Below are 13323 nucleotides of genomic sequence, written 5' to 3' on the forward strand. Positions count from 1 at the left end.
CAAGTGACTATGTTGGAAAAGTTCAGATTCTTATGTGCCCATTCCATCATACTCCCAGTGACTCACAACTGTTTGTGAAGTAAACCCTGAACACAGAACAGAGGATAGAGGGGCGTCACCACCTGTGGCCACACAGATGGAGGATAGAGAGGAGGATAGAGGGGCGTCACCACCTGTGGCCACACAGACAGAGGATAGAGGGCGTCACCACCTGTGGCCACACAGACAGAGCCTGAGCCAGGACCATTGTCTCCAATTTCGCCGCTACTCTTGCCTAATTCAAAGCTTCTATACTTATGGGATGTAGCTAAATTGATTTAATTAGAACCTGATAAACTGGGACTGGAGAGATGGCTCTGTAGTTAAGAGCACTGGCTGCTCTCACAGAGGACCTGGACTTCATTCTCAGTACCCACATGAGAGTTCACAGCTGTATGTAACTCTGGTTCAGTGGATCTGACACCTTTTCCTAAACTCTGCAGGTACCAGGCACACGTGGTACACACACATACATTTACATGAAATAGTCACACATGTAAAATAAGTCTTAAAAACTTTTTTAAAATTTCATATCCTTTGTTTTCTCTGTTATTCCTCAGTTATCAGTGATTATGTATTTATTTATTTGATACAATCTCCCTATGTAGCCCTGGCTGTCCTGGAACTCTCTGTAGACCAGGCCAACTTTGAACTCGCAGAGATCTGCCTGCCTGTTTCCTGAGTGCTATCAGAGATCTTTTTACAAAGATTTCCTAAAAATAACTCCAACTCCCTCTTCTTTGACATTCCTTCCTATGTAGAACTGAAACTCCAGCCCTTCCTGACTCAGCCTTCCAGCAGCTGGGGTTTCAGGTGTGTGTCATCCACACCCAACTTCTCTCTCTCTATCTCTCTTTCCCTAGAGCATTGATATTCACTTGAAAAAGGATAGTCGGAGGGGAGTTGTCAATAACCAGCAGACAGACTGGTCATTCAAGCTGGATGGAGTTCTTCATGATGCCTCCCAGGACTTGGTTTATGAGACAGTCGCCAGAGATGCAGTTTCTCAAGCCCTTGATGGATACAATGGTAATTCAATAGTTGTCATTTTATCTAGGACTCTGCGGAGACCCTCCTGGAGGAAAAGGTACAAGAGATACTTTATTCTGAATAAAATAAGACCTAAGACCTTTGCCTACTAACATTATAAGCTTGTCAGTCTGTGCTCAAGTGGTATAACATCTACTGTAGGCATCTCTTACCTTTGTTGGATTGTTAGAAGACCCTGACTTTTCATGGTTCTTAGGTTACCAACTATATATAGTCTTGTTTCAAATCTCTCAAACATTGGGGTTTTGGGAGGCGGACCTAATCTCAGTCTCAATCTCACTATGTAGCCCTGTCTGGCCTAGAACTCACTGTGTAGACCAGGCTGGCCTCAAACTCACAGAGAACTACTTACCTCTGCCTCCTAAGTGCTGGGATTAAAGGTATGGGCAACCATGCCTAGCCTAAAAATAACTTTATTGGGAATTTTTTAAATTACATTTATTTATTTTACATCTCAACCAGTTTCCCCTCCCTCCTCTCCTCTCCTCTGTGCCTCCCTCCCTGCCTCCCTCCCCCCATCCACTCCTCTGTTTCTGTTCAGAAAGGGGCAGGCTTTCCATGGGCTGAACCAAACATGGCATATCAAGTTTTGTTAGGACTAAGCGCCTCCCCTTGTATTCAGGCTGAGCAAGACAGTCCAGTATGAGGAACAGGTTCCCCAGAGCCAGTCAAATAGTTAGGGACCCCTACTCCCACTGTTAGGAGTCCCACGAGTAGACCAATCTACACAATTGTTACATATATGTAGGTCAGTCCCGTGCAGGCTCCCTGATTGTTGGTTCAGACTCTGTGAACTCCTGTGAGCCCAGATTAGTTGTTATTATGGGTTTTATTGTGGTGTCCATGACCCCTCCGGCTCCTACAGTCCATCCTCCGTCTTTTCAGCAGGATTCCCCAAGCTTAGCCTAATGTTTGTGGATCTGTGCATCTGCTTCCATCAGTTACTGGGTGAAGGCTCACTGATAACAATTGGGGGTATACTCATAAATCTATGAGTATAGCAGAATATTGTTCGGCATCATTAGATTGACATTTTTCCCCCTCCAGTCACGTTTGGTTCTGTTCCAAGTTTCTGGGCCATCCAGCCTCTGGGTCCTGGCACTCCATGCAGTGACAGGGGTCGGGTCACTTTCATGGCATGGGTCTAAGGCTGAACCAGTCATTGGTTGGCCACTGCCACATCTCTCTGCAACCCTCACACCCTTCCTTGCCCCGTATATCCCATAGACAGGTCATAGGTTGTGTGGCTGGGTTGGTGTCCAAGTCCCTCCACTGGCAGTCTCCCCTGGTCACAGGAGACGGCCAGTTCAGTCTACATATCCACTACTGCTAGGAGTCCTAGCTGGGGCCATCCTTGTAGATTCCTGGGAGTTTCCCTTGCACCAGGTTTCTACCTGACCCTGAAATGTCCCTTCCTTTCCAGTCATCTCTAGTTTTTTATGAACTTTTTTGGTCAAAGACTATTTTAAAGTTTTTATTTTCAAACTCAGATATCTGCCTGCTTCTGCCTCCCATATGCTGGGACTAAAGGTGTGTGACATCACCACCTAGTTTGGGTTTTGTTGTTGTTGTTTGGTTTTTGTTTTTTGAGACAAGATCTCATTGTGTAGCCTTAGGCTATCCTAGAACTCGCTGTCTACACCAGGCTGACCTCATACTCACATATCTGAATGCTCAGCCTCCTGAGTGCTGGAATAAAGTAGGTTTTTAAACAGGGTTTTGCTCTCTATCCCAGTCTGGCCTTGACCTTGTACCAGTTTTCCTGCTTCTGCTTCCCCAGTCCTATGATTACAGTACAAGCCTCTGCCATTACATATGCCTTGTTTTGTTTGTTTTTTTAATCTTTATAAAAGTTAATGGGGCTAGAGAAATGGCTCCTCAGTTAGGAGCACTGACTGTTTGCTCTTGACCCAGCTCCCACAAGGCAGCTCACAACCTTCTATAACTCCAGTTCCAAGGGGGTCCAACACCTTCTTCTGGCCTCTTTGGGACCAGGAACTCACATGATCTACAGACAGACATGCAGGCAAAACACCCCATACATTTAAAAATAAATCAGAACAAACCAAAAAATCCAGCACCTTGAGAGCATGATGTAATAGCAAATTTATGTAATTCCAGCACTTGGAAGTAGAGGCAGTAGGATCAGGACTTCAAAGTCATCCTCAGCTACTACCAGTGAGATGCCAGCCTCAGCTACATGTGGCCCTATCTAAAAATTTAAAAAAAAACTTAATAAAAATGAAGTTGCAGTTTACAGACTTTGCCATCTGGTGGCCACTGATTATAGAGTGTTCTCCATTTTGCAAGGGTTTATTGCTGATTGGTTTCTTGGTAGGAAGCATAAAAACCAAATAGTAAGCACATGTTCCATTGCTATACACAGCTCCAAAAGTTTTATATTTTCTATAGGAATGTCCATGAAGAGAGCCAGGAATGGTTGTGCATGCTTATTAATTCTAGCACTTGGGAGGTAGAGGCAGGGTGATTAGGAATTTGAGAACAGTTTGAATTATATAGCCAGACTCAGTTTTGTGATGAAAATCCAGTGAATCTTGAGGTGCCAGTATTGCAATATGTTATTCATGTGAAAAATATGCGTGGTCCTCTCTGACCAATGATATTTTCATGATTCCCCGAGAGGCCTGGAGGTAAAGATAGGGGGAGTAAGAACTAAGAAGCTTAATAGTCAGGTACTTGGTGCTACAGAACTACAGATGGGCTCTGACTGCCAGCTGAATGACTTCTGGTTCATTAGCAGTGGGCTCACTGCTGTTTCTGGCTCCAACTCAGATGCTGAATTGGGGCCCCTCATTTAAAACCTCCAATCCCAGCACCCAAGGTGACAATGGTTTGCGTCCCACAGCCTAGTATAATGATAATGTAAAAGGTGCAAATGGAAGTCTTGCCAGGGTAGGCAGTTGGACACAGGTCATGGCCCAGTCATGGTGACCCATTTCTGGAAGTGACATGGTACTAACTAGTAGCCTTGTAGTCTATTAAAATTTTTTTTAGCAAGGAGTAGGATCACAGGCTGGCTATCCCAGTACTTGGGCAGTAGAAGCAGGCAGATTAGGAGTTCAAGTCATTCTTGGCTACATAGCTTGATGCCAACGTGGGCTACGTGAGACCATGTCTCAAACAGATCAACAAAAAAGCTCACCCCTCTTACTCTGTCTCTTTCTGCAAACTTGTCCCTGTGGGGTGTCTCCTGCTAGCTCTCGTTCATGGCCTTGAGAAGGAATAGAGTCTAATGTTCTGGCTCCCTCCTATTCTCTTCAAGAAAAGCTGCAGCCACAGTGACCCCTAACCCTAGGACCAGGTCATCTGGGAAGAGAAGAGTGTAGAGCTCTATGGAGATCACAGGTTGAGGGCACATGTTCATGTTCTGACTGTTTATGTCCCTGTTCTCTGTATACTTGCCCTCTGATGTCTTTGGATGTTTCTACTAGCTACCTTCGCTTCAAGTGTCCCGGATGGCACCAAGCATGTTGAGAATACAAGAGTTGTCCCTGAAGTGACTTTTTCTGAATGTTACTCAGACATATCTTGAAATGTTTGCAGGTACCATCATGTGTTATGGGCAGACAGGAGCCGGCAAGACATACACCATGACGGGGGCAACTGAGAATTACAAGCACCGGGGTATTCTCCCTCGTGCCCTGCAGCAGGTAGAGAATGGGCCTCTGGTTGGGATGCCACACAGCTACCCTCTTCTCTCCAGGTTGGCTACTAGAGACAGTGGGCTCAGCCTTCAAGTGAACTATAACTAGCACTGTCTCTGGAGACAGAATGCTATGACTGCGCTTTGGTACAGGCAGAGTCCCGAGAAAACCAGGGCTTTGATTTCAGACAGACTCTCACTGACTTATTAAGCCTGCTTCCTTATTTGTGAAGGAGAGAGCAGGCACACTAATCAGGCTCCCGCTGCTCCCATGTCTGTGACCCTGTAATTAAGGATTTGGAGGGCCTAATCATGCTTGTTGCTGGTTTTAATGAAGGGGAGCAGCTCTTTTCGAGCTTATGTATTATCTTGCTGTGGCTTCTTCCATTCAGTAGCTCCTGAAAGAAGGACAAGAAGCAGGGCATGCCTCAGCCTTTAGGACTGTGGCAGCCATGGTTCTGGGATTAAAGCAGAAGCTTGGGCAGAAGGGCCTTCCCATGGGACCTGCTAGCCCAGGTGTTGTAAGGATGCAAAGCCCTTCCTCCTGCTGGGTTGTCCATGCCTTTAATCTCAGCACTCGGGAGGAGGCAGAAGCAGTTGGATCTCTGAGTTCAAAGCCAGACAGATCTACAGAGTAAGTTCCAGGATATCCAGGGCTACACAGAGAAACCCTGTCTCTGGGGTGGGGGAGCCTTTCTTATAAACCCCACATGCTCATTTTTCTGAAATAATATTCTTACTATCCCACTGTCGAAGTCTCAATATCTAAAGGCTGATGTACATGTAGCTCACTTGCCTAACATGCACAAAGCCCTAGATTTGAGCCCCAACACTGAAGGACCAAAAAGGCACAGTGGCATGTGTTTGTAATCAGGAAATGGAGGCAAGAGGATCAGAAGTCCGAGGTCATCTTTAGTTACACTGAGAATTCCTGAGCAATTTGGGTTCCATGAGACCCTATCTCAAAACAAACAGCACTCTTGAACATCTCTAGCTGGGCACGATGGCTCATACTTGTAATTCCAGTACTTGGGAAGACTGAAGCAGGGAGCTGGTGAGTTGGATAATTAACTGGGCTACATTTTGAATTCCAGTCGGCCTGGGACATAGTGTGGAAGCCCGCCTCAAAAAGCAACCGAAACAATAAAACTGGAAGTTGATAGTCTTATACGGTAGGATGACAACACTGGGTGCTGATGGCGACTGTCATCTTGACATCAGCCAGACTGTGAACCTCTTCAGGACAAGAATGGTGCTACAGTCCTAATGCTCTCTCCTAGGAAAGATGTGGGCTGACATTAACTAGCTGGCTTTTGGAGTTCTACTCTTAGTGACTGTGGTCAAATTTCCATCTAGGTTTTTAAGATGATCGAAGAGCGCCCCACACATGCCATCACTGTGCGTGTTTCCTACCTGGAAATCTATAACGAGAATCTGTTTGACCTCCTGTCGACGTTACCCTATGTTGGACCCTCAGTCACACCAATGACCATTGTGGAAAACCCTCAAGGGGTCTTCATTAAGGGCTTGTCGGTCCATCTCACAAGTCAAGAGGAGGATGCATTCAGCCTTCTCTTTGAGGTGAGGTAATCAGAGAGTCCCTTCTCTCTTTTGCTCCCTCCTCTCCCTTCTCCCTTCCTTATATTACACTTCCCTACTTCCTTCATATTTTTATTTACTTTGATAATCAGAATGAAAATTCATATGTGTTTATTAAGAAATCTTAGTGTTGAGTAAGAACCAAATTCATAAAATGTTTTTCATTTAAAGCAACAAAAACATATATTTTAGATTATGTCCTTCTGGTTCTTTCTTTCTTTGAGGTTGTTTGTGGTGCTGGAGGCTAAGCTAAAGGTTTCATACATGCTAGAAAAGTCCTCTGTTACTGCACTATATTTCTAACCCCCTTTTACTTTTGAAAACATTTTAATTTTTAATTATATGTATGCGTGTGTGTGTGTGTGTGTGTGTGTGTGTGTGTGTGCGCGCGCGTGCGCGCGCGTGCGCGCGCAAAGACCAGGAAACTGCATCGGGTTCTCTGAAGCTGACTTACAGGTGGTTATGAGCTTCCTCATGTGAATGCTGAGAACTGAATTTGGGCCCTCCTACAAGAATAATGCTCACTCTTAACTGCTGAGCCATCTCTCCAGCTTCTCCTGTGTACTTCTTTATTTTAAGACAGATTCTTAAATTGCCCAGGCTGAGCCAATTGTAATGTTACATTCCTGTAATGCCAGCACTTGGGAGGCTAAGGCAGGAAGATGGCTGAATTTAAGGCCAGCCTGGGCTACATAGTAAGACTTCATCTAAAACAAAACAAAACAAAAACAAACAAAACAATGAAAAACAAAGATGCCGCCAGGCAGTGGTGGCGCACGCCTTTAATCCCAGCACTCGGGAGGCAGAGGCAGAGGCAGGTGGATCTCTGTGAGTTCGAGACCAGCCTGGCCTACAAGAGCTAGTTCCAGGACAGGCTCCAAAGCTACAGATAAACCCTGTCTTGAAAAAAAAAAAAAAACAACCCCCCAAAAAACAAACAAAAACCCAAAGATGTTAAGGCTGGCTATGATGTCACTTTGCAACCCAGGTAGGCTTTGAACTTGTGACCCTCCTACTTTCACCTCTTGAGTAGCTGGTGTTATAGATCTGCACCATTATGCCTGGCCTTACATAGATGAACTAATTGTGTTCTTTTTCTCTCGCCCTCTTAGCAGTGCTGAGGACCAAACTTGTTAGGCAAGTTTAGTGGTCTGGAAGTCCAGCTCCCAAGCCACTATCCAGGGTAACTCAGAAGACTTCTCAGGAGCAAGGATTGAAAGATTTCTGTAATAACTTTACATATGGTCTGAGGGTCATATGGATTTGGGAAACAGAGGCAGATGTATCTTCATGAATTCAAAGCTATCCTGGGCTACACAAGATCAATATAGAAACAGATCCAGGTGGTGGTGGCTCACACCTTTAATCCCAGTACTTAAGACAGAGGAAGGCGGATCTCTATGAGTTTGAGGCCAGCCTGGTCTACAAGAGTTAGTTCAATGACAGGCCCCAAAGCTACAGAGAAACCCTGTCTCAGAAAAAAAAAAAATCCCAGCACTAAAGGGGAATATAAAATGGGAGGAGACAGAGGTTCAAGGCTCAGTCTGCAATTGCCCAGTCTTGGTAGGGGTAAGACTTTTCTAGTGGCTTGGGCTTGGCTGTTTTGCTTTTCTATCTTTAGCTTGAACCGCAATATCTGTCTCTGGGCTTTTATTATTCATGTTCCACATAACCATCATGCCTCTATTGTACCAGGAGGCCTGGCAGGTTAGTATTGTAGCATTCAGGGTTCAGCCTGGTTAAGACCATTGATGACGCCCACCCCCCAGCAACTTGCACAACACCTTCTTGAACAGGGCACTTCCTTTATACCTGTGAGTATTTTGCCTGCATGAATGCATGTGTACTGTAACTGGAGGTTCATCTCTCACCTGCCAGTTCCTGAATAACCACTCCGAGACAAACTATTTGGCTTAGCAGCTCAGGCTTATTATTAACTAGCTTTCATAACTTAAATTAACCCATTTCTATTAGTCTATATTTTACCATGAGGCTCGTGGCTTATTACTTCACATCTTGCTTCTCCAGTAGCTGCTGGCATCTCCCTGACTCTGCCGTCTTTCTCCCTGTATCTGTTTGGATTTCCTGCCTAGCTTTATTCTGCCCTGCCATAGGCCAAAGCAGTTTTTTTATTAACCAATGGTAATAAAACATATTCACAGCATACAGAAGGGCATCCCACTTTCTTGCAAGACCCACTGAAGTCAGAAGAGGGCACTGGATCCCTGGAACTGTAGTTAGAGACAGTCTGCTATATGGGTCTGGGGATCGAACCTGTGACCTCTGGAAGAGCAGCCAGTGCTCTTAACTACTGAGCCATCTCTCCAGCTCCTATCTTGCTTCTCACTGTGTCTCACTTTTTAGAAAACACCAGTTTGTGAAAGTACAGGACCAAATTCCAGTTTGTTTCCCTTTTATTAGCTTTCAAGACATTTTCCCAGAAGGCCCAGCTGATCATAGTGATATGAGTGTTAGAAATTTACCCAGACATCTCGGTTTTCAACTCGCTGCATATAATTTCCTCTTCAGGGAGAGACCAACAGGATCATCGCTTCCCACACAATGAACAAAAATTCATCCAGGTCACACTGCATTTTCACCATCTACATGGAGGTAGGTTGCACGCTCCTTGTTCAGCATGGGGACTGATGACTCCTGGGACTGCTGACTGGATGCTGCCCAGTCAGAAACTCCTCCCACTGCATTCTGAATTCTGTTTGGATGTTTCTGTAGGCCCACTCTCGGACCTTGTCAGATGAAAAGTATATCACTTCCAAAATCAACTTGGTAGATCTGGCTGGCTCAGAGAGGCTGGGGAAGACAGGGGTAAGTGAGGGTTGTGGGGTAGCCTGTCAGCAAGCCATGGACCTTGTGGTATAAAGCCTGTGTATGCACCTCTCAGGCCTGTGGCATAGAGCCCATGTATGCATCTCCCACACTGAATGCTTGGGAACAGTCAGGTGAAGTGGAGTGCAGTAAGGGTCACTGGAGGGAGAGTAGCAGCTACCGGGCACAGTTCGTACTCTACAGGGCTTTTATAAACGGTTATGACACGACTCCCCTTAATCTAGTGCCTGTGTTGGAAATAAACCCGGGTTCAGGACCTCACCATCATCACACAAAATGGAAGTAATCTGGCAAGTAAGCTTTTACTTTCACCAAAGAGTACACTGCTTCCTTCAGGTAACAAGTATACCCAGCAAAAAATATGATAGGTCTTTTTCCTAACACAGAGTGCTGTGTCATTTCTCCATTGGCTGGGGTCTGACCTCACAGACTTCGGTGACTGGCTAGTTTTGAAAAGTGGTGCAAAGGAATTGGGGAAAAGTGTGACCTCTCTGGGTCATCAGATTTTGGAAATACAGCGGGGTTTTGCATAAACAAACAGTTTTTACACAGTAGGGAGATGCAGGAGCACCACAAAGGTTTCGTTCCTGTGAACATTCTTTGGATGGGAACGATTTGGATTCCTTGTAATTATCCTTCCCCTACTTTCAGTATTGCTCAGCAAATGCTCCACACTGGTATGATGTTTCTCTGTGTTTAGAGAGGAATATTCACAAGCATGTTTAATTTTAAGCATATTTTTACAAAAGTATTATAACAAAATTTCATGAGTATTTTGAGGAGCAATTGCATGTGTGTGTATTACTATATTTCTATAAATATTATACTTGCTCAGGTATTCTGTGTACTTTTGAATTTGCATCAGGGTGCACCTTGGAATGAGTATCATATGAATAGTCACATATATATTCTTTTGGTCTGTTTTCTTGTTTTTCAAGACAGGGTTTCTCTGTGTAGCCCTGGCTGTCCTAGAACTCCCTATGTAGACTAGGCTGGCCTCGAACTCAGAGATCTGTCTGCCTCTTCCTCTTCAGTGATGGGATTAAAGGCGCGCACTATCACTGCCCGACTTGAGTGTGCGTTTTCTTGTTTGCATCAACCTTCATGTGAATGTTCCTGTGAGTTTCTTGTTTGGTTGTTTGATTGATTTTTTTAAGACAGGGTTTCTCTGTGTAGTCCTGGCTGTCCTGGAACTAACTCTGTAGACCAGGCTGACCTCAAACTCACAGGGATTATCCTGTCTCTACCTCCCGAGTGCTGGGATTAAAGGCGTGCGTCACTACTGCACGGCTCCCGGCGAGTTTTACTATTACAGTTATCAGTAGCCCAAGATGGAAAACACTCCCAACTTGGAGGAAAAGGTCCTGGCTCTGGGAAGGAGGCTTCAGCCTGACTGTAGACTTTTGTATCACTGTAAACTAGGAAGGGTAGATAATTTTAATAGGGTAGCCTCCCTCCTCTGTCTAGAGTGACCCAGACATTTTGTTTGCAGTCAGAAGGTAGAGTCCTAAAGGAAGCCACCTACATCAACAAGTCGCTGTCGTTCCTGGAGCAGGCCATCATTGCCCTTGGGGACCAGAAGCGGGACCACATTCCTTTCCGGCAGTGCAAGCTCACCCATGCCCTGAAAGACTCATTAGGTAAGGGTATGGTCAGAAAGGAGGGTCTTGTCCTGGGGAAGACTAGACTGGCCTTATCTGCCCTTAGGGATCAGAGAATCACTTTGCCCCATTTGAAGTTAGTTGCCGCTCTTGAGGAATGATGCCAATCAGACACACAGGCGAGCCTTCTTGCACTCTTGCTGCTCGCGCCTTAGAATCTCTACTCAAACTTTTGCCTCTGTGTTGGCGAGCGGTCGATAGAATTAACCAGACTAGCTCTAAAATAAAATATTCAGCTTTAATAAAGGAAAGAAAGGGGGACTTACAAAGCCTGGGTTCCAGCAAGGGGCGCAGGAAAAACAAAGAGGAAGCGGGAAGCACACCCGCAAGTTTTATAAGTAAATCTTAGCCTAAGGGGAACACACCCCACAAACAAGGTTATTGGCTGAGGTTCCCCTTCACCTCTGTGTTCCCCCTTGTCCCTGAACTGTTTGGCAGCGACTTGTGTGGTCTTGGAGACTCAGGAAAAGAGCCTCTCCCATCATTTCCCTCTTTTCCTTTATTTCTTCCTAGACACAACATTGGGAGCCATCTTTTCACCCCCACTTGTCCAGGGCTTTGCTTGGCCCTAATGAAACAGTCCCTGGATTCTGGTTATGACTCCTGTGATGTCAGGAGAAAGGCCCTAACCTGTACCTTCCCTCCTGAGCTCTCTCCAGTTTCCTGAGTTGTTCTCTCCTGTTTCCTTCTGTGTACATCTTACGGTCTCTCTCCATTCCTACCTCTGTCTCTTGCCTCCTAGCCTCAGGCAGACTAGGGTTGTCTCCTCTGCCTCTGAGTCAGCATGGACTGTTAAAACAAAGTACTGTAGGGCTGGAGAGATGGCTCAGAGGTTAAGAGCATTGCCTGCTCTTCCAAAGGTCCTGAGTTCAAGTCCCAGCAACCACATGGTGGCTCACAACCATCTGTAATGGGGGTCTGGTGCCCTCTTCTGGCCTGCAGGCATACACACATACAGAATATTGTATACATACTAAAATAAATATTTAAAAAAAAAACAAAGTATCATAGATTGGAAGGCTTAGATGACAGACTTTTTCTTATAGTTATGTAGACTGGCCAGGCCAAGATCAAGGTGCCAATAGATTCCATCCTTGGCTTACAGCTGGCCACTTCTTGTAGAAAGAATGATGGTTGGTTTTTTTGTTTTGTTTTGTTTTTTTTAATGATTTATTTATTTAGCATGCATAGTGTTCTGCCTGCATGTGTGCCTATACGCCAGAAGAGGGCACTAGATCTCATTTTAGGTGGTTGTGAGCCACCATGTGGTTGCTGGGAATTGAACTCATGATCTTTGGAAGAGCAGCCAGTGCTCTTAACCTCTGAGCCATCTCTCCAGCCCTGGTTGTTTTTTTTTTTTTTAATCTTACAAAGACAGTAGCCCCATCATAGGAGCTGCACACGAAAGCCCTCACTTCATCTAAATGTAATTACCTCTCAATGGCCCCTCCAGATATATCAGACTGGGTGTTTGCAGTTGGAATTTCAGAGGTTATGAGTATTGTAGGGATACAAACATTGAGTCTATAACAGAACCCTAAGTGGGTCTTGTGTCAGAAGGCATACATGATTGTAGACTTTCCTGTGTTTTGCTTTCTGCAGGGGGAAACTGCAATATGGTCCTTGTGACAAACATCTATGGAGAAGCTGCCCAGTTAGAAGAAACGGTATGTAGAGACAGCCAATGCAACCAGGTTGCAGTTTCCTCTCACAGGTGCTAGGCGTGTGGGGTGCACTATCCATGGCTTTGTCAGGGACCCCAGGGATAAATCCCGAGCCACAGTTGCTGAGGGTGACAGAGGCCAGGATCCAAATACCAAGCAAAAATCCATATTAAGGAAAAAGCTAGCCAGGTGGTGGTGGTGCTTGCCTTTAGTCCCAGCACTTGGGAGGCAGAAGCAGGCAGATCTCTGTGAGTTCGAGGCCAGCCTGGTCTATAGAGCTAGTTCCAGGACAGACTCCAAAGCTACAGAGAAACCCTGTCTCAAAAAACCAAATAAATAAAATAAAAAAAAAAAACAAAAAAGAAGAGGAAGAGGAAGAGAAGGAGGAGGAGGAGGAGGAGGAGGAGGAGGAAGCAGCAGCAGCAGCTAAGGTGTGAGTCAGGCCTTAACTGCGGAGCTCATACAAGGAAAGCATAGCGAGTTTTGTAGGATAAAGAACATGTTTCCAGGGGTGCCGCTCTCACAAGGTAAACAGTAGACACCTGTCAGAGCCGCATGCACAAAGGGAAGCCCCAGCTCTAGGTCATGGTGGGATCCTGGGTGGGAGAAACCTTCAGAAAAGGCCAGGGAGGGCAGAGGATTTTTTTCCCTGAGGCTAAGGTGGGCACTGAGGTGGGTGGCAGTAGAAGATTGGCAGCAGGCTGCACAAGTTCCTGGTAGAGGTGCTGACAGGACTTGAGATGAGACTCATGCTGGGAACGCCGTGCCACCCAGCAGGAGGGCGAAAGAAGGAAAGAAA

General features: G+C 45.5%; 1 protein-coding gene across 4 annotated transcripts in view; it reads left to right on the plus strand.

Annotated features, from left to right (window-relative positions):
• The window catches only part of Kif9 (kinesin family member 9), a 53870-nt gene that overhangs the window by 7550 nt on the left and 32997 nt on the right, over positions 1–13323 (plus strand). For all 4 annotated transcript variants that reach the window (XM_038324249.1, XM_038324250.1, XM_038324251.1 and 1 more), the window contains 7 exons: positions 903–1068; positions 4654–4760; positions 6110–6334; positions 8882–8965; positions 9086–9178; positions 10692–10839; positions 12463–12527. In XM_038324249.1, coding sequence (XP_038180177.1) covers positions 903–1068; positions 4654–4760; positions 6110–6334; positions 8882–8965; positions 9086–9178; positions 10692–10839; positions 12463–12527 — 888 coding nt within the window. The remainder of the gene's footprint in view (positions 1–902; positions 1069–4653; positions 4761–6109; positions 6335–8881; positions 8966–9085; positions 9179–10691; positions 10840–12462; positions 12528–13323) is intronic.

The sequence above is a fragment of the Arvicola amphibius genome, chromosome 3 (assembly GCF_903992535.2).
Source record: "Arvicola amphibius chromosome 3, mArvAmp1.2, whole genome shotgun sequence".
In the NCBI taxonomy this organism is placed as follows: Eukaryota; Metazoa; Chordata; class Mammalia; order Rodentia; family Cricetidae; genus Arvicola; species Arvicola amphibius.